This window comes from Drosophila guanche, unplaced genomic scaffold (genome assembly GCF_900245975.1).
Source record: "Drosophila guanche unplaced genomic scaffold, DGUA_6, whole genome shotgun sequence".
NCBI lineage: Eukaryota > Metazoa > Arthropoda > Insecta > Diptera > Drosophilidae > Drosophila > Drosophila guanche.
In genome coordinates, this window is record NW_022995765.1 from 377,418 (window position 1) to 397,796 (window position 20,379).

The following is a 20,379-nucleotide window of genomic DNA, read 5'->3' on the forward strand; positions in this document are numbered from 1 at the left end:
TTTCTTTACATTTGTATTAATCAAATTCAAAACGAGGTCTGAATCCAGATATGGCAGCGATGGCATGGGGACACAAGTATAAATTTGAAAAGCATGGCCTGTAGCCTCTACGGGTCAAAGACCTCGCAAGTGCACATATGTTTTAAATGTACAGTGGAACATATAGAGTTTCGTATTTTGTGTTTCACTGTCACTATGCCGTTGATTTTAGTTGGTTTAGGGGAGCAACAAAAAAATGTTAAGCCAGCATGTGGTGGCACCGGTACATAGGCAGGTTATGTTGAATCGCACATAGAAATATTCCGTCAAGGCCTGGGTCAGAGATCGTCAGGTGGTCACATCACTTAAAACAACTAGCTAATTTCGGCTCTTAAGCCGCTGTAGGCGGGGGATGATGGTCGAGGGGCTCGATCGCGGCTGTTCTGCCTTGGTGCTGTTGGGGCCGCTCTCGAACGGAAATCGGGCACTGGGTCGCGCCTGCGCTATAGCTGCTGGTGGGGGCCAGGGTGGTCTTCCAAAAATATGCCCCTCTATGGGCCCAGTGGACGCCTTACGTATTTCTCCGGTGTTCCGTGGGTAATTTATTCTAACTCTCATCCGTAACAGGCAGCAACCTCTTCTGTCTTCTTTTTATGTTCGCTCCATATGGCTGTGGCCGCGACGTATATGTACGTCTGTACTCTTTGAACACCACGAGGAGAAGGCTCGCTCTACTTTTTCCGGAAATCAGCTCTTCCCAGCCTAATTTTCGGTCCCCCTTCTGTTTGTCAGAATGGCAGTGGGAAACAAACAGCAATTGGGACTGTCAGTCAAAGCGAAATTCGATAAAAATATTTGCTGCCCACTGTGGTGAATTGCGAAAGCTCAGCTTGCACCAGAATTTGACTACTAGAAGTACTGGTGTTGTATAGTTTCAGGCTGAACTTTAACTTTCCATTTTTTTTATTATTGAGCTATGAACAAGTGCACTACATATTTCCCCCACTGAAATCACACTTGGGGTGGAACACAGACAAGTGGGATCCGCGCTTGTAATAATTATTAGTCAAGATTTTATATCCTTGGCATGAAATTTACCTACAAGGCGGCCTTGAAGGTCTTCTAGTTCATAGTAACAGTTTCCTATTTTCCGTCGCACTCGGGACTTGATAAAATTTGGCGATAACTTTGCACTAAAACCTTTCGCAAAATTGCTTTGCTGGAAGTTACGTCTATACACTTCTTGTCCGTCCCTAGAGGAAATTTGTCTAGATCTTAAGTTGTAAGTTCGGGCATTACGAGAGTGCTGGGCCTGCATAGAATCCTTAGCTTTGCTGCGAATTATGTCGTAGGAATCTTCTCGCGAAAATTTTAAGTTTCGATCTTCCAGCATATCTAGGCTACGCAGCAATTTATAGCTACTGGCATCGGTTACCATATGCTGTCCAAAGGCCAGCCGGTACGGGGAATTGTTTATGGCCACGTGATTGCTAGACCGCAGCGCACAGCAAATGCTGCTTAGTTTCTCATCCCAATTACGTTGATCCGGGTCAACATAACTTTTAATCGCCGCAAGAACGGATCTATTTACTCTCTCCGAAGCGTTGGCTTGAGGATAATAGAAAGCAGTATAGGTATGGGAAATATTGTATTTGTCTAGCAGTGAGTTAAACGTTTGAGATTTAAATTGAACCCCATTGTCAGATACAATGGTTTCTGGAATGCCAAAACAGTGGAAGAGCTCTTCTTCCAGATAGTTTTTTATGGAATCTGCAGTACATTTTCATACCGGTTTCCAAAAAGGAAATTTTGACAGATGGTCTACGACGACAAAGATTCCGATATTGCCTGATCTGCTTCTCGGATAAGGTCCTAAAAAATCGAGAAGGCAGACCGGTGTTTCCCATCGGAGGCTTTAAGGCTTGATTTGGATGCTTCGTGGCTTTACAGATATGGCAATTATTTATCAGTTTTTTGACATCTGCAACCAAGTTGGGCCAATAATAAAATCGCCTGAGCCTTTCGACTGTTTTATTTATGCCACTGTGTGCACATAAAGGATCTTCGTGGGCAGCTTTAAGAGCGGTTTCGACAAGGGATGGTGGAATCCAAACCTTCCAGCAGGAATCATCTGCGATTTTAGCTCCAACGAAATGTTCCCAACGACGAAAGATGCGATCTGGTCTTTAATCGCCTGGTATTCTGGAGACGATAATTCTGGAGAATCATGGTCAACCATCATGCTATCAATCGACAAGCAAGATAAGTCTTCCGAGTGTATTCGGGACAGGGCATCGGGTACTATATTGTCACTACCTTTTCGGTGTAGGATGTTGAATTCAAATCCCTGCAACTTTAATGACCAACGAGCCAATCGTGAGCTGAGATCATCAGCCACTTCAATGGAGGCATGATCTGTGATGATAGTGAAGGCTTGACCTTCAATATATGCCCTAAACTTTTTTACGGCTAACACTGCAGCGTAACACTCTTTCTCCGTTACTGTGTATTGCTTCTGGCACTTGTTTAGCTTTTTTGACATAAAAGCAATCGGTACTTCTGCACCATCGTTGGGTTTCTGCATCAAAACTGCCCCTACGCCTGTATGACTGGCGTCACAGTGTAAAGAGAACGGTATGGAGAAATTCGGGCTATGTAAAACTGGCGCAGAGCACATTTGTGACTTTAACGACTCGAAAGCCATCTGAGCATCGTCAGTCCAGTTGAACTTGCTTTTAGATCTCAGAGTATCTGATATTGGTGCACTGATAGCTGCATAATTGTGAATGAACTTTTGGTACCAGCCCGTCATTCCGAGAAACCTTCGAACTTGTTTGATCGACTGGGGTACCGGGAAGTTCCTAACGGAGTCTATTTTGTCGGGACCGGTGCTAATGTTTCCACCTCCAATAACGTGCCCTAAGTATTTAACCTCTTTTAGGCAAAATTTGATTTTCTCAACATTTATGGTGAGATTGGCTGAAGAAAGTTTAGAGGCGACAAGGGACAATACCTCCAGTTGGCGCTCGAATGTAGCTTATATAACTAATAGGTCATCTAAATATATAAAGATTTCATTCCTTGGATGAGCTGGAACAAGTTTATCCATAAGTCGCGACATGGTACAGGGAGCGTTGGTGAGACCGAATGGCATAAGGCACCGTGAAGGCTGTCTTGTCTCGACTACCTGGATCTAGAGGAATCTGCCAAAAAGCATCCTTTAGATCAATGCTTGTGACGAATTCAGCTTTCGGTAGTCTGCTCAGAATTCCATCTATAAGAGGCATTGGATAAGCATCCTTTACGGTAACTGAGTTTACCTTCCTACAGTCGATACACAGCCTAACTTTCCCAGACTTCTTAACCAACACAACTGGCGAAGACCACGAGCTTGTTGATTCTTGTATTATGTATTATTAAGTTTGATCATGCGGTCTAATTATCCGTACATTAACTTCTCAGTGGCAGGTGACACTGCATAGTGTCGTTGCTTGATAGGCTTTACATCGGCCACATCTATCGCATGAGTGATCATAGTAGTCTTTCCCAAACCTTTCTTGGAGTAGGATGGAAACAAATTTACTACCTCCTGGAGTAATATTTGTTGGGAAGGTAGAAGAGTCATCATTGTGGGGTCTTCCAAAGTTTCAATATTCAAATTCTTTGTTATAAGATGCAAGGGTAAAAGGTCAAAGATTGTCCAAAAATCAAATCCTAGATAAATATCACTAATCAGGGAAGGTACAATATAGAAGCAAAGTTTTTTCGATACGCCTCTGTACGTTACTTTTGTATAAACTTTACCAATTATACTTTGGCTTTTGCCGTCTGCAGTTTTTACCTTCAGAGAAAGGGGCTTATATTTAATATAGCTTCGAAGAATATCGGACGCAAAATTTCCTCTGATGCAGCTGACTGAAGCTCCTGTATCCATTAGACCTACTACTGGTTTGCCAAAAAGCATAATTTGAGCATGGGGTCGTAAGTCATAAGGATTTCCAACTACAAAAGATAGAAGCAAATTTCTTTCAAGTTTACATTTTCTTTTAAATTCGGTTCTTCGGCGCTGAGATCGGCCTAGAGGTCTAACAAGGTTATCAGCGTATACGCTGTTTAAAACGTCCGGTATAAGAAGGTCAGTAGAAGGCTGATAGTCATTTATTTGGTATTGGTCGCTTGGTTGATCAGTTTGCGTGCACTTTTCGGTGGTGCACGCAACAGCGAGTTTTTTGCAGTGCTGGGGTGGCACTTTCTACAGCTGGGCTTGCACGTATCGACCCTGCCGCAACCGTAGCAGAATATTCTACGTTCTTCTAGGCATTCTTGATAGCGATGGCCTTTTCCAGCGCAATTCCAACATATAAACTCTACAGCGGAAACCTCAAGATCCTCTTCTGCAGATAATTCTTCATTATCGGTGGTTATTGATTCGTCTGATATAGCGTTAACTTGGCGGCGTGGTAAAGCACGGGGAGCAGCAAGGGGAATCTTTGATTTCGCTACGGACTGCATGAATATTTCTCGTGCTCGGACAAGGTGACGAAAGGATTTAACATTCGCAGCCGACTCATACAAAATCTCATGCTGAATATCAGCCAACAGATTTGCTCGCAGTGTCTCAACCAAGGCTTCCTCAGACATAGGCTCAGAGAGTTTGTCTGCTAAAGCGGCAATAGCTCCATAAAAATCATCAAAGGATTAGTTTGGTCGCTGCTTTCTTAATTCTATCTCCGTTCGGATGTTTCTATCAGTTCGGTCATCTTTAAATTGACCACGCAACGCTGCGCATAACTCCAACCATCGGACTTCAGGGACACTTTTATGATACCGCCAAAACCATTCGCTGGCGCTTCCATCAAAAAGGTTGCTAGCGTACCGAGCAGCTATCTCGAAATTTCCGTCCAAAGTTTGCTTTGTCAATGCCTCAATACGATAAATAAAGTCTTCAATTGACATACTAGCCTTTCCCGTAAATCTCAGTTTCCAATTAGAAATTATCTGGCTAACACGATCTGCACGTAGAGATGAAGCTGTCGAAGCTGAAGAAACTCCTGAACCAACATTGCTAGTTTGCCCCAAGGTCGAGAGTCCGGGTATGATCGGTGACAAATTAGTTCCCGACGGATTATGCCCCGAAACTGGTATCTGGCCACTGGTGGACAATCGGAAAAGTTGTTCCATCGTTTGTTGCTCTATTTCGTCTACCGGTAGCATCAGAGCTGTGTTTATGGTTGTTGACGGAACGGAGGGAGTAAATCGGAGTCCATCAGAGATGGCTTGAACTAGCCGATTAGTTTGATAGTCTGAAGAGACTGAAGAACAGAGGGAGTCCGGGAGCTGGAAGTAGACCGACCACTGGGGCTAAGATTCTCGGAGGAAGCTGATATGATCTTCAGGTCTTGCTGACAAGTAGGACACTCCTTTTTATTAGATACTTTAGAGGTGAAGCACGCTTTATGAAAAATAAGCCCACAACTTGCCGATAATAATTGGGCCTGATAAACAATAACTTCTGTACACATTTGACAATGTTTCCCCGTATCAACTGAGTACACTAAATTCTTCGTACTACGAGATACCACCATATCGATAACACAAAAAGTTATATAATCAATAATAGAAATAAACCAATAAGAAAGCAATATTACAAAAAAAATATTAGAAAACAAATCACAAGAAAACAAAATCTATAACCAATAAAAGCAGCTTATCAGCATACCCTGATAAGGTTCTAGGCCATGTTTAGCTTACACGGATCCATAGTATCCATTGGATAGCTGAGACAGGAAATACGAACATCTGCACGAACGATCTAGCAAGGCTGAAAGTCAGGTGTTAACTATGTCAAATGTGTTTGTATATATTCGGGGCGATCCGGATCGTGCCCCACGTTGGGCGCCATTCGTCTGTTATGCTGGTTATGTTATACCCCAAGTGGTACTGGTAAGTCATCTGGCCTTCTGCGAAACGGGTTCCGTTGCGTGGCTTTCAGTCGCGCGGGGCCAAGAGCGCCTCTCCAAGTTCGGTCTCGTTCGGTGCCGTGGTCTTCTCGTACAATTATTGTCTCTGCTGACGGGACGACCGCCTCGCGGATGCAGGCGTCGTCCGGGTTTGTCTTAGTCGTTGCTGATGGCCCGCCGTTCACCTCGCGGTTGCAGGTGCCGGGGTCATCTCGCATCCTTGTCCTCCATGCTGCTATGGCGACCGCCTCGCGGATGCAGGCGTCGTCCTGTGTGGTCCTCGTTCTCACTGCTAAGGTGCTAAGGTTGCTTTTCCTTGTCGTCGATGCTGACCCGCCGGTCACTTCGCGGTTGCAGGTGCGGGGATCATCTTGCTTCCTTGTCCTCCCTGGTCGTGTGACGACCGCCTCGCGGATGCAGGCGTCGTCCTTGCTTTTCCTCGTCGTCGATGATGACCCGCCGGCCACCTCGCGGTTGCAGGTGCCGGGATCATCTTCAATCCTTGTCCTCCATGGTGATGTAACGACCGCCTCGCGGACGCAGGCGTCGTCTTTGAGTGTCCTCGTTGTCTCTGTTGATGTGACGACCGCCTCGCGGATCCAGGCGTCGTCCTGGTTTGTCCTCGTCGTCGATGATGACCCGGCCACCTCGCGGTTTCAGGTGCCGGGATCATCTTGATTCCTTGTCCTCCATGGTCGTGTGACGACCGCCTCGCGGATGCAGGCGTCGTCTTTGAGTGTCCCCGTGGTCTCTGTTGATGTGACGACCGCCTCGCGGATGCAGGCGTCGTCCTGGTTTGTCCTCGCTGGTCGGTGGCACTCCGTGGTTACGTGGTTGGCTCTGCTCAAGGGCATGAGCAACCCTCCTACCTGCAGCTTGGCATCTATGGCGGCAAAGAAATCCAATCCGAGTAGCACGTCGTCGAGAGCCGATGGCAGGACCAGCATCAGGAGGCTAGCCCGTGATTGTCCGAGTCGTACCTCTGCTTGAATTGCCCGCGTTAGTTCCATCCTTGTCCCATTTGCCAAAGCTATTGTTGTTCGCACTGTTCGTCTGTTAGCCGGGGTCTCGATGAGTCGTGCCTTCTGCTCGCTGAGAACACTCCGCGTGGCCCCCGTGTCCAGCGTCGCTATCATCACCTCAGCCTCGATGCTTGCCTCGGCGGCAAGCCTGCCATCTCGCGGACGTATGACATCCGCTAGTCCCAGGGCTCGCTCGTTGGCCCTCTCATATGTCCTGGGTTTGATGAGGGGCGGTGGGCGTTTCCCGTCTCCTTGGCCTGGCAGCAGTCGATGGTCCTCACTCCTCGCCGGCCACAGTTCCAGCAGAATAGTGTCCGAGTTCCACGGCATTCCCTGGCAAAGTGTCCCAGCACTCCGCAGTTCCGGAACTCATACGTGTGTCCACCGGTTGCTCGCTGCTGGAATTGCCTATCGTTCCTGGATCCTTTCCCTCTTTAGGCCCCGCTGCTGCGTTCGAAGTCGTCCACTGTGATTCGGGTTTGGGGCTCGTTGCGCCGGTTCCCCGCTTTAACATCGCTGCTGATCCTGTCCTGGTTCTGGCTTGACGTTGATGCTCGCGTTCCCGGGTGATCTCAAAGTTGATCACCAGTTGTGTTAACTGTTTGAATGTGCGGAAGTCCATGCGTCTCACGTACAACTGGTATTCGGGCAGCAGATTTTCGTACACCCGCTCGAGTTCCTGAGCTTCCGAGTAACCAGCGCGGTTCATCATTAGGCGAATGTCCACTAGATACTGCTTGTATCCCTCGTTTTCCCTCTGGTATCGCATCCTGATCTCGTCCTCCAGTCTCTGAAAGTACCGCGGGGGTAGGAAGAAATCCAAAAACTCCCGGCGAAACACGTTCCATGGCTCTCCCTGTAGATGACTCGTGCGGAACCAGTCCTCGGCAGTACCTTTTCAAAGTTCCGGTACTCCTTGGGCCAAACTGCTGGTGTCCACTCGGTGTGATACGGCTCGTTCCTCCAACCGCTCGATGAATCGCAAGGGATCGCTGACGCCGTCAAAAGTGACTCCTCGCATTGATTTGGTAGCATCACCCTCTCGTTGGTTCGCGACACGAACTGCTGCTGTCCGGGCACCGGTATGCTTACGTAATGCATCCCCGGTCTGGTTGGTTCTTCTTGGGGAATTTCCTTCGCTTGGGGTCCATTTCCACTCGTAGTAGGCGAGAGGCTCCGAGATCGCTGCTGTGTTTCTGGCTTGGTGTCTGGAGTCCGTGCTCGTCCAAAGGTGTCTTCAAGTTCCTCTAGGCGGGCCTGGATGGAAGCCGAGTGTCCCCCACGGTTCACAAAGGCAGACATGCGGCCTCGGAGTTCCTCCACGGGGCCTTCCCGTTCGAGTCTGAATTCCTTGGCGAATGCCTCCAGTTCCGCCTTGCGCCGGTACGAGATCCATCCTACTCCTACCATGCTACTATGTGGAGTCTGCTCCCGTGTCCTGGGTCCTGTGCCTTGATTCCGGTGTCGCTTGTGTCCTTGTTGTATACCAGCTGTGTCCTGTGCTATGCCTGTGCAATGTATCCTTGGTGTATCCTCGGTTTTATCCCGTGCGCTGCCCTTGTCGCTTCTAGCCTTGGTGTATTCCTAGTCCAATCCTGTTCGATGGCCTTGTTCCTAGTATCCTTGGTATCCTGTGCGCTGTCCTTGTTCCTAGTATCCTTGTTGTATCGTAGTGTTATCCTGTGCGATGTCCTTGGTTCTAGTATCCTGTGCGATGTCCTTGTTGTATACCCGTAGTATCCCTGGTAAATCCTTTTGTTTTCACTTGGTCAGAATGTTTATGATTAGGAACGATGTGCACTGCTCCACGACTCTGGGTCGACTGTCCTCTTTTATGCTCTGCTAGCTTAATTTATGGGGGATTCATTTGCGGCCGAACAATCGTGACCGAGAGCTCACGAGCGCTGCGTGGGCCGCCTCTCTCTCTTCCGACCTTCGTAGATGCGATCACCCAAAAAAATATAACCTCTTTTCTGTGCGATCTCTCTGCTCCTTGTAGCTCCGAAATGTGTACTCTGGGCCCTGTGGGCCTTGAGAACCTCGTGTGTGCTCACTCCCGCATGCCTCTCACTGGCACGTATAAGTTCCTTGAAAACTGGGAATTTTCCCGTACAGTGTGTAAACCGGAAACAACAAAACCTTGACCAATGATTTTCCAACTGTTCCCGTGTGCTTTTGGGTGTCCCAGTGTCCGTAAAACTGGGCAATTGGCAAAAGTGCCGAAACGCGTGCAAAAGAAACCCCTGGCCAATTACTTTAAAACTGTGAATGTGTGGTTTTGGGTGCCCCAGTGTCCGTGAAACTGTGCCCACGTGAAGGTGTTTGGGAAAATGCACTCGTGTGCATGCAGACCGGCCTATGTTAAGGGAAACCTAAATTTCAAAGACAAATGTTTGAGAGCCCGCGGTCTGGCGCGGTAGTGACCTGCGACCAGCCCAGCGGAGCCTCCAACGGTGGGCGACCACCGGGGTTAGCGGAGGCGCCTTCTGACAGTGTAGCCGCCCCTGTCTGCTCCGACGCGAGCACCCCTGGTAGTACCTAGGCAGCACCCGTTTCGGAGGTAGGCACGCGCCGTTTGAGAGCCCGCGGTCTGGCGCGGTAGTGACCTGCGACCAGCCCAGCGGAGCCTCCAACGGTGGGCGACCACACTTACCGTCTTGCACTTTGGGAGGGGGGGAAAGGGTTAAATTTACACTGTTACACACGAGCACATTGTTTAGTTTTGTTTCTTTTTTTCATATCTTTATTTCATATTTTTCCTTGTCTTTTTCCCTGTCTTACCGCCGTATGTACTTAAATTTCCTATGTCCCTACCTACGTCGCACCAAACTAAGACGTACTAGAAAAAGGGTGAGGCCCACAGCCTCGCTTACCCGATCCTCTCGAGCCTATCGGTCTTTTTGTCTCCTCGCCTGTCGCTCGGTGTCTTGAGCCTCTCGTGGGCACGTGTTTTTGAGCCTCTCGTGGGCAACGTTGGGGTTATGGCGCACTTTTTACTCTTTTCACTTTTGTCGCCGCAGCGATCTCGACTGGTCCTCCCGGTGTTCGAAACATTTCTTTTTGAGGCGAGCTCTGCGTGGCGATCGCGAGCCCTTAGCTGCGGTCCCTTGTCCGGGCTGCGCTGCCGTCGCTGCCCACGCCCGTGGCTCTCGGACTGCTGCCGGCGCCCTTGCTCTCTCGCTCTGCTGCTCTGCTGCTGGCTCTCGGCGTTGATCTCTGGCTCTGCTTCTGCCGCTCTTCTGCTGGCTCTCGTCGTCGTTCTCGTTTCGTTCTGCTGCTCTGCTGCTGGCTCTCGGCGTTGCTCTCTCTGTTCTGTTGGCGGCTCGCGTCGTCGTTCTCGTTTCGTTCTGCTGCTCTGCTGCTGGCCGCTCTCGGGCTGCTGGCTCACTTCGTCGTTCTCTTTGGCTCTGCTGCTGTTGGTTACTGTGGGCCGCGAACTTAAATTATGACTTCAGAATTTCACCTAATAATATAACTTAGAAACTAATAATGGAAAATTATAAACTTAATAATAAAGACTTCATCGTACCTCTCCTAAATACCTAATAAAATATAAAACAAGTAACTTTCTTAGTGAAAACTTTACCCTATATATATATAACAAAGACTTCATAATTTCCCCTTTATAATAGAACTTATATATCTACCAATTATAACTACTTACATACTACAAAATTGTGCGTCGTCACAATTCAAAGGCTAAGGTGATATTTAATTATAATAATAGGAAGTCATGGAAATATATCTGAAAGCCTTTGTTTTGAAACGCAGATTTAATATGTTATAAATTCTAACGTCCGTCCTCAGACAAGCAAGGTCGAAGTGGATGAAAACTGCCTGATTTTTCTAGGGTCTGTACGGTTCGATTTACCAGTATAGCATAGGTTGGGAGGGTAGAGAAGAGGGATTTTCGACGACACCTGAGTTTCCCGTGATTTGAATAGAATAGTTCATATCATCATCCCCCTTTTTTCTCAACAACAAATAATTAATCCACTTTCCATACATTCAGTCCAGTTTAACCTGTATTCTGCGTTTGATTTTGGATTCTTTTTAAATGTGCACCTAAAACATTATGCGTAATGTAGTAATTCTGAGCAAATTGTTTGCGGAAGGCGAACAAGACTTATTGAGGACAACGTAAACGTCCTCTATTTTTAAATCAAAATTTGTGGCTAAATAAAAAATACTTAAAACGTTATAAATAACAACAACAAAATGTTTAATGCGACTATCGAAGGCAGTATCGACCACTATCGATGGTGCCCACGATCGATAGTAATCCACCTCTACTGTACAGCTGTCGCTGCACTTGTTCTTCTCTCCACTCATCTGTTTTCGATCCCGCTTTAGGTATTACCACTAACCAAATAGTATAGTATACTATACTATATAGCTATAGTATTTATTTTATTAATAAAACTTATAATTTATTTATAGTCCAGGTCCCACAAGACCTGGAATTCCTCTGTGTTAGACTAATTTTTCCCGGCCAGTCGATTTATGTCACTTGCTCGTATATTCCACCGAATTCGGATGTACTAATATACGAGCAGCATTTGTCTGCCTTAAAAACTGTTTCTTCCTCGTTATCTGATAAAGACCATTTAATAGTTCTTGGGGATTTCAACCTGCCAGTTACTGTCTGGTCTTCGGTTAACGAGTCAAACAACCTTGTGCCCATGTCACGACATGAGTTTATTGATGGCTTATTAGACCTGTCCCTGTCTCAAGTCAACCATGTAAAAAACTCCTTGGGTCGATTGCTTGATCTGTGCTTTGTCCGGACCGTAGCGTTGTTAACACGAGCACTCCCGCTCACCATACCTAAAGACTGCTATCATCCTACTTTCGAAGTGTCGATAGATATTGGACCTACTGTATCTGATCGTGCGGGTAGGCTATCTGAACGCGTCCGTTGCTTTCGTAAAGCCGAGTTTACGAAGCTCAATAACTTAATTAGACATTTTGATTGGTCCGCTCTGTACTTGTGCACTGACGTCATTGAAGGCACAAACATTTTTTACAATGTACTTGACATAATTTTTGACACGTGTGTCCCACTCTCATGTCCGACTAAATCTTCGAAACCTCCTTGGTTCACCAAAGAGTTATCCAGTCTACAAAATCTAAAATCAAGACTATTTAAAAAATCTCAAGAAGTTGGTTCTCCCTCTTCTCTTTTTAATTGCTTAATAGCTCGGTAAAATTTCACTGTTCTTAATGCTCAATACGTTTTTCACAGGACCGTAAACAGTTTTACAGCTTTGTAAACAGTATGCGTAGAACGTCCGCACATCCATCCTCGCTATCATTTTTGAATATGTCGGCAAAAAATGATCAGGCAATCGCCGATCTTTTTGCACAATTTTTTCTAACCACCTATTCCCAGGAAAGCTACCCAGGTCATATGTATCCATATAGTTTACCAAGGTCGAATGGCATTTTCTGCCCTTTGTTTAATGAAGGCTCCTTACTTCATGAACTTCAATTAGTTATGCAGGTATTTTCACCGGGCCCTGACGGAGTTTCCGGCTTGTACTCAGGTACTGTGCCGAGTCTCTGTGCGGACCTTTGATTAAATTATTCACTCTATCGATCCATTTATCTAGCTTTCCCCCCATCTGGAAGGAATCCTTTATAATTCCTCTCCATAAGAAAGGTAGCAAGTCTGATGCTAAAAACTATAGAGGTATATCTAAATTATCCGCTATGAATAAAATGTTCGAGAAAATGTTAACTCCGCACTTGCAACATCTCTGCAAATCACTTATATCTCCAGCTCATCACGGATTTAATCCCTTGGAGTTCACCTCCTTTGTCATTAAAGGCTTCCAAGGTAACTTGCAGGCGGATGTTATTTACACTGACTTTAGTAAGGCATTCGATTCTGTAAACCATTCTCTTCTTGCACAAAAGCGCGACCTTTTAGGGTTTTAGGGATGGATTTCTAGCTACTTGTGTTATAGGTCTCAAAGAGTCCTTTGACTCTATACTATAGGTACCCCTGCTGGAGTACCACAGGGTAGCCATTTAGGCCCCTTACTTTTCACACTCTTTATTAATGACCTTCCTTCAGTATTAACAAATTCTCGAGTACTTATGTATGCGGATGATGTTAAGCTCTGAGTCCAGTATAAGGACATTTCATTTCATTCTCGCTTCCAATCTGATCTCAATAGCTTTCAGTCATGGTGTTGTGAAAATATGTTACACCTTAATGCCTCGAAGTGCAAAGTAATGACTTTTCATCGCTCAGCCCCTTACTGGCTCCTTACACCCTCTGCGGTAGTTCTCTTGAGAGAATTACATTAGTTGATGATCGTGGTGATAAACTAGAAGCCAAGTTAAAGTTCTGAACACATTTCTACCATGATAAATAAAGCCATGAGCGTGCTTGGGTTTATAAAGAGGTGGTCAAAGGAATTTGATGACCCCTATATAACGAAGACTCTCTATATCTCGCTTGCTCGTTCAATTTTAGAATACGGCTCATGTGTATGGTGCCCTCAGTACAACATACATCAGGACCGTATTGAATCAATGCAGAATAACTTTTTACTTTTTGCCCTGCGGGCATAAACTGGGATGCAACTGTGAGACTGCCATCCTACCGTAGTAGACTCCTAATAAACCTTCCATCCTTAGTTAGTCGTAGAAAAATGCTTGGTTTTATGCACAACTTGATCAATAAACTTTACGATTCCCATTAGACCCACTAAAAACTTTATTCCTTTGTTCCTTCCACTATGTAGATCGAATTATGCCTCATACGAACCCTTTAGGGTTTTATGGTCGGATTATAATTCCCTCTCCTACATTATATTCTCAACTAACTCCCTTCCTCTTCTTAAATCTCTTATACTAGGCTACTTCTCCTGTATTTAGTTTTATTTTAGTTAGTAATCTAGTTTAGTTGTGTTTAGCTCTAATTTTCCTCGAATATTAGCCTAACATCTATCATAGCCGCGCGTCATGCGGCAGCGCCCTCAGTCGGGTGGGCGGGAGTAGGGCTGCGTACTGCGGGGTTCCTCGCGTAACAGGCTTTGGCTTGGTGTCGCATGGGCCACTTGATGGAGCAGTCATTGCATATCAGCGTCCAGACAAAAAAAACTTCTGGCTGTTTTCGCAGCGTTGCACGTGGCATGGCCTTCTTGAAGTACTCGCTGGCGGTGGTCACTAGCAACGCACAATTTCCATTGATGGGAATCCTATTCGTTCGGTTGGTTTCCTAGCGGCGACATATTTGGCCGTTCTTGACTATGAAATAACGGCACTGCTCGAGCTGGGTTTGGATCCGTTTTAGTAGCCTTTGTATCCACGAACACTTGGCCGGTTCTTCCAGCGTTCGTTGTAGGGCTTCAACGGGCTGGCGAGAAAGGGCATATTCTACGACGTTTTGGCTCCCTAGTCGGTAGTGAACATCAAAGCAAAACTGGTCAATTGGTGGTGCTTGGGTAAATTTCTCTTTCAGTTCCTCAAATGCTGCTTGCTGAACGCCGGTCCAAGCCCACTTTCTATCTTTTCTCAAGAGGTAGCGAATGGTAGCGAAGTTCGGAACAAACCTTCGATACCACGACGCCATTCCCAGGCGTCGCCGTAGTTCCTTGACTGTGCTACGATCTTCTGTGGGTCAGTGTGTATCGCTTGCTCGCTGATGACATGGCCCAAGTATACTATGCTCTTTTGGAAGAAGCTGCATTTGTCCTTGTTCAATCGGAGATTCGCCTCCCTCAACCTACGAAACACCCCTAGTAGGTTCTCGACTTGGTCCTCTAGAGCTGCTCCTATCACGATGATGTCGTCCAGGTATGCAAATGTCCAATGCCCGCTGAAACGTTGCTGCTGCCGAGTGAAGGCCGAACGGCATGACCTTCCAGTGGAAGAGGCCTCGACCAGGAACGGTAAACGCTGTGCACTCCCTACTACCCTCCGCCAAGGGGATCTTCCGGTATCCGTTCTTGAGGTTCAACGTTGAAATGTAGTGTGTGTTGCGGAGTATCTCGAGGATGTGGTTGATTCGAGGCAGTGGGTAGGCATCCGGAACGGAGCGAGCGTTGAGTTTCCGGTAGTATACACACATGCGCATATCCCCCGTTTTCTTTCCTACTAGAACGATGTTAGCGCTTTGCGGGCTCTTCGAGGGTTCGATGCGTCCGTCCCGGAGTAGTTCGTCGTCCTGGGCGTTGATGATCTTCTGCATTCCCGGATTTTTAGGGAAATGCCTCTGTTTAATGGGTTAATGGGTAATTAGCCCAAAATCTTCTCCCTGACTCCACAGAAATTGACGATCAGAACGAAACAAGCTTGAACCAGTTCAAGTTTGTCACCCAAATGCTCATCGACAACCAAACCGTGCACTACCGTGCGTCCAATCAAGCCAAGTTGGAAAAACGGCGCCTACGCGCTGAACGAGATTCTGAGAAGGAGCTGGAACGGGAACGCAAGAAGAAGCGTTCCACAGGTGGAACTGATAATGAAAAAGAGTCCAATAAGAGAGCCCTACAGCATCAGTTGTGGCAGCAACAGAATTCCCACGTAAACCACACCGAAATGTGCATGGCCTGCACGCCGGAGGAATTCCTTTCACGACAACCCTCGCCACTCTCCAGGACACCTTCCAGACCACCGTCCGGGCCACGCCTGCCCCCTAGAATACCTGCCGTCAGCATGCCTGATCTGTCGAAGCGAGCCTTATCAGGCTTGGGCATGAACAACCGCTCTGTACAGCCCGATGTTCAGTCATTAAAGTCCAGGATCAGCCGGAAGCGTGCTGTGTGCCAAGAGGCTACCACAAACCGCCCAGTTCTATCCTATCCGCCATCTGTCAGCAGCGAACTATCGTCACGTCCCTGCTGCAAGAGGAACTCCAGCTGCAATAACAAAAAAACAGATAATTCTGTCGATATCTGGCCATGACAGCCAGTTGTATGGCAGAAGAAGGAATTATATATGTATGGCATTATCTTCTTCTCCTGCCATACAACTTTTTGTGTTCATTTTTGAAGATATTTAAAACGAGAAGGGACGTGTGAGACGAGACGCTTTTTCCTCGTCACAACTTTTATACCCGGCACTCAGTACAACATCTGCTGTTTTGTCTGTTTTGTCAAATTTTAAATATTTTCTTCATCTGTCATCTACATCTACAACACTTCTTACACCAAGACGCTCTGTTAGCTCGCCGCCCTTCCATAGACCCACACACTGCAGACTCGAGGCAGAGGCAGAGGCACCGTCCGCACACAAAAAAAAAACATCAGCTGCGGGACGGGGTGGGTTAAAAGTCGTAAGAGGCATCGGCAGGGGGAGGGCAGAGGCAGGGGCCGAGTGAAGCAGAAGCAGTGTGAATGAGAGAATGTAAAAAGAACAACAAAAGCTGCGGGACAGGGTGAGCCACTGCAAATTAATATCTTCATTGTGGTTATAATAATGATCCGATCGGATCCCAATTTGGTGATCTGATAGATATGGCCATTTCCTAACTGTAGGTTTGGGAGCTTTTCGCCTTTTACGGAGGCGAAAGGGGGCGAGGCTCATTTTTTAAATACACTGGTTTCAGTGTGAGCATACAGCAGTCCGGAGCCAAAATTTGGTGGCTCTAGCTCTTATAGTCTCTGAGAACTAGCTGACAAACAAGACGAACGGACGGACAGACAGATATAGCTCAATCGACTCGGCTATTGATGCTGATCAATAATATATATACCTTATGGGGTCGGAAACGTTTCCTTCTATGCCTTACATACAACCGTTATTCCCCACAAATACAATATACCCTATTTACTCTTCGAGTACCGGGTATCAAAATTATTTTATATCAGTGCAAATCTCACCTTGCATTTGACCCAAGGAAGATCCACGTCCATGCCGTAAATGCCCAAAAGTGGACCCATTGACACAGCCGATGTGGTTGTGGCCAGTGGCACCACATTGCCCAGTTTTGCCACAATGTTAACCAGCCCAATGCTGGAGAAGCCAAAGCCAATGACAATCGCACGCAGCCAGTACGGAGCGGCAGCGCTCCGTCAGGGGTTGCCTCAGCAACGGCTGAGCACACATGCTAAGGAATTGAGACCCGTGGAGAGAGAACTGAGTGCAGCACTAAAGACACCAGCCACAAAAAGTCCAGGGAGACCCGGCAACGAGCCAAAAGTGCGTATCATCAGCAGGGAAGGAAGTTGATCGCCGGCAGTGGCGAGCTAAGGAGGGCGAAATGGAAATTAGAAGAACCTGTTTGTTCGGAGCAGCAGCAAATAAATAATTCTTAAGATCAGCTCATACTCTCTTTATAATCTCTTATACTAATATGCTGTTGTCGCTCTCACAGTGCATAGAAGCGCACGCATATGTATGCACCGTCCATCCGGTCTGATCACTGGCGCCGTATTCCCGGAGAGCTATTATAGCCCCGTTACTGCAGTTAGGTATGCCATCGCCGGGATTTGGGTACGTTGTCGTATCGTCGTTGCGGTGTCCGGTGTGGTTGAGACTTGGGTGCGCTGTCCTGGTAGCGTTGCTAAGTCGTGCGCGGTCGGGGCTGCGGTGCGTTATCCTGGTAGTGCTCCTGGGTCCGGTGTGGTCGAGGCTGGGGTACGTTGTCCTGATCCTGTTTCTGGTCTGTGCGTCGTCGAATTTTGTTCCTGATAGTGTCCCTTTGGGACGTCTTAGGGATAGACCGACTGGCCCTGGTAGCATCCTGTGGTGTCGAAGTCGTCTCCATCCGTGTTCTTTTGGCGATGGGTCCGTCAGGGTCAAAGTCCGTTTACGTTGTCCTGGTTGTGCGGCTAAGGTCGGAGTGTTCGCCGTCCGATGGCGTCATCAGAGGGGCCTTGCTGGGTTTGGCGTGGTCGTGGCGTGGTGAGGGCGTCGTCATCTATGGGCAGTTTAATTTGGCGTGGTCGTATCGAAGCGAAGAAGTTGTCGTTGGGTTAGCCAGGGGTGTACTCACGAGGGACGTGGTCGAGGACAGATCATGGCGGAACGTCACTGTGCGAATCCGAGAAGGCGGTGTCGGGGGAATACTGTTGAGTTCTCGGGTCAACTAAAATAACGCTCATCCGCATTGTATTACCGCTTGGATCCCACACAGGAAGTCGAGTCCTAGTATGACGTGTTACCTGTGTTATTTGTTGATCCAAACGTACCTTGACTGTCACTGCTTGCGCCAGGCGGAAGCGGGTCCTTACATCCCGGATAATTCCTTCCGCTAGCAGTGCCTTCACCATTCTATGGCTGATAAATGGGGATTCTGGTTGTATGTCTCCTCTCGGTTCCCTCCCGGGTGGAGACTAGATCTGTTTCCCGACACCTCTTGACGGCAACAGTCTATTGTCGGGATACCTAAGCGGCCACACTCCCAGCAGAACAGAACTCGTCGATTCCGACAGGTGCTGCTGAAGTGACCATGTAAACCATACTTCTGCCTTGTGGGTCAGCAATCAGGAGATGACTCGGGGTAGTTGCTCTGGGCTCCCTTCGTAAGCTTCCACACCCTCTTCCAGCCGTTCGATGAACGCCAATGCGTCCGAATGTTCGTCGAACTTCAGTCCTCAGACGCGCAATTTGTCGGCCAATGATGAGTAGGAGATTTCTTCCATGCCAGATCGCGAAGCTTGGAATTCCTCGGCAGGGCGACGCGAGTAGATACCTTGGGTATGTTTATAATCCGGCATGGCTTCCTGGCGGCTGCTGTCACTGAGCAGGGCTCAGGCCTGACCTCCGGCTAGTCGAGGCACTTCGGGAATTATTATGGATAGAGGTTGCTCCAGCTGGATGCCCTCTTTCTGCTCTCCACGGCTGGGTCCCGATGCCGACGGTGCTGTCCACTGAGTCCTCGGGCTTGGTGCACTAGCATACTGCGTCCCAAGCTCCTCAATGCGCCTCGCAATCTCCACTGGATGACCGACTGCGCAGTTCCTCCACTGTGCCCGTCTCACCGAAGACGAATTCAACAGCGATGGTCTGCAGCTCGTCCTTACGCCGATATGAAATTCACTGTAAACCTATGCGGGCTCACTCCTCCTCTTGTCTCGGGGTCCGAAATATATATCTTGTGCGCCCGGCCTACGGAAGAAACTCTGCCGCGCGACCTGCCTCTGCCGACTCGTCGTTTTGCCCCTCGCTCGGACGCTCTGCTCCTCTGCCGCCGCTCTTTTGCTGCTGCTCCTCTGCTTGGCGCACGAGGGACGGTCGCGTGTGCACTATGGCTGGGGAGGTTAGAAAAGCCAGCCTCGACTGTACGTGTGGTTTGCAAAAGATTAACTGTTGATCTCTATGTGCTTCAAGGTGATTCGCCTGCACTTGGTTGTCACGTACAAAAAAAACTACCACGTGCTGCCAATCGAAACATTCCGAGTCGATGACGGCTAAAAATCCCGTTTCCACTTTTTTTCTCCACAAAAATTTTTCCTCTACAAATCCCTAACCACCTAAAACATAATGGAATCCCGGAGTCCATGCTCGGGCGCCATCTGTAAGGAAGCTTTCTGGATGGGGTAAATATCCCAGTCACGCCAGGGTCGAAATTACAGAAAAATTTATAATTAGCCGGGACTCCGAGATTCTAGGGTGGAAAGGGTTCAGTGTAGACACCGTTGGACGATAGGGGAGGGGGAAAGAATACTCGAGGACGTCAGTCAACGTCTGCAAAGGCCAAGACTATCATCGGACGGCGTTTGAGGGCCCGTGAATTCACTCACTAATTCAGTGGGGGGAAGGAATGATTGGGGACGCCAGTCAGCGTCTGCAAAGGGCCCGGGCATTCACTCAAACTACGTGGAGGAGGAGGAGAGAGGGAAATAAGGAACACATGGAAAACTACCACTACGATGTATAATGACCCACGATACCCACAGCACCAGAATACTGTCACACGGACCATTTGCCATCTCTTATTTTCAATCTTTAACCTGCCTGTCGCACCGCCCAGTTTCCCCCTTACTCACAACGTGAGACTCGCTTACCCTGCCTGCTTTGTCTCACTCCCCCCTCCAGTTGGCATCGTGTGTTACTTCATAAACTCCGGAGGGGGTAGTTATAATTCCTCGCTGGCCCGTCGTCCGTCCTGGTCCTGTTGCTTCTGCTGCTTCTGTTCACGCACTCAAGTTTTAGCACTTTTTCTTAAGTCACGTCCACTCCGTTTCAGCTCTCGTGATCGACTTCCTTCGCTTTGAATTTTCAGTTGGGCTTCTGGGATCTCTGCCGGCCCTCTGCTGGCTCTACTTCGACGGCTCTTTGCTCTCATTTTTCTTGCCAGCGTCGTCGTTCTCCTCTCCCGTGTCTTCAAACGGTCCATGGTAAAATAACTAATAGGTGACGTATTCACTACAGTGCCTTCTCATTCGAGAAATTGCAGAACGTAAAACGCATAAAGCAACTATACAGGAGCACCTGCATATTCACCACGCTCTCTCTTA

At 47.7% G+C, this 20,379-nt stretch overlaps 1 protein-coding gene across 1 annotated transcript; it reads left to right on the forward strand.

The window, feature by feature from the left end:
* Window positions 1-9,350: 9,350 nt before the first annotated feature.
* LOC117591136 lies at window positions 9,351-15,880 on the forward strand. The gene is made up of 2 exons (XM_034284247.1): window positions 9,351-9,414; window positions 15,243-15,880. The coding sequence occupies exons 1-2, from the start codon at window positions 9,351-9,353 to the stop codon at window positions 15,878-15,880; spliced, it is 702 nt and encodes a 233-aa protein (XP_034140138.1).
* The last annotated feature ends 4,499 nt before the right edge of the window (window positions 15,881-20,379 follow it).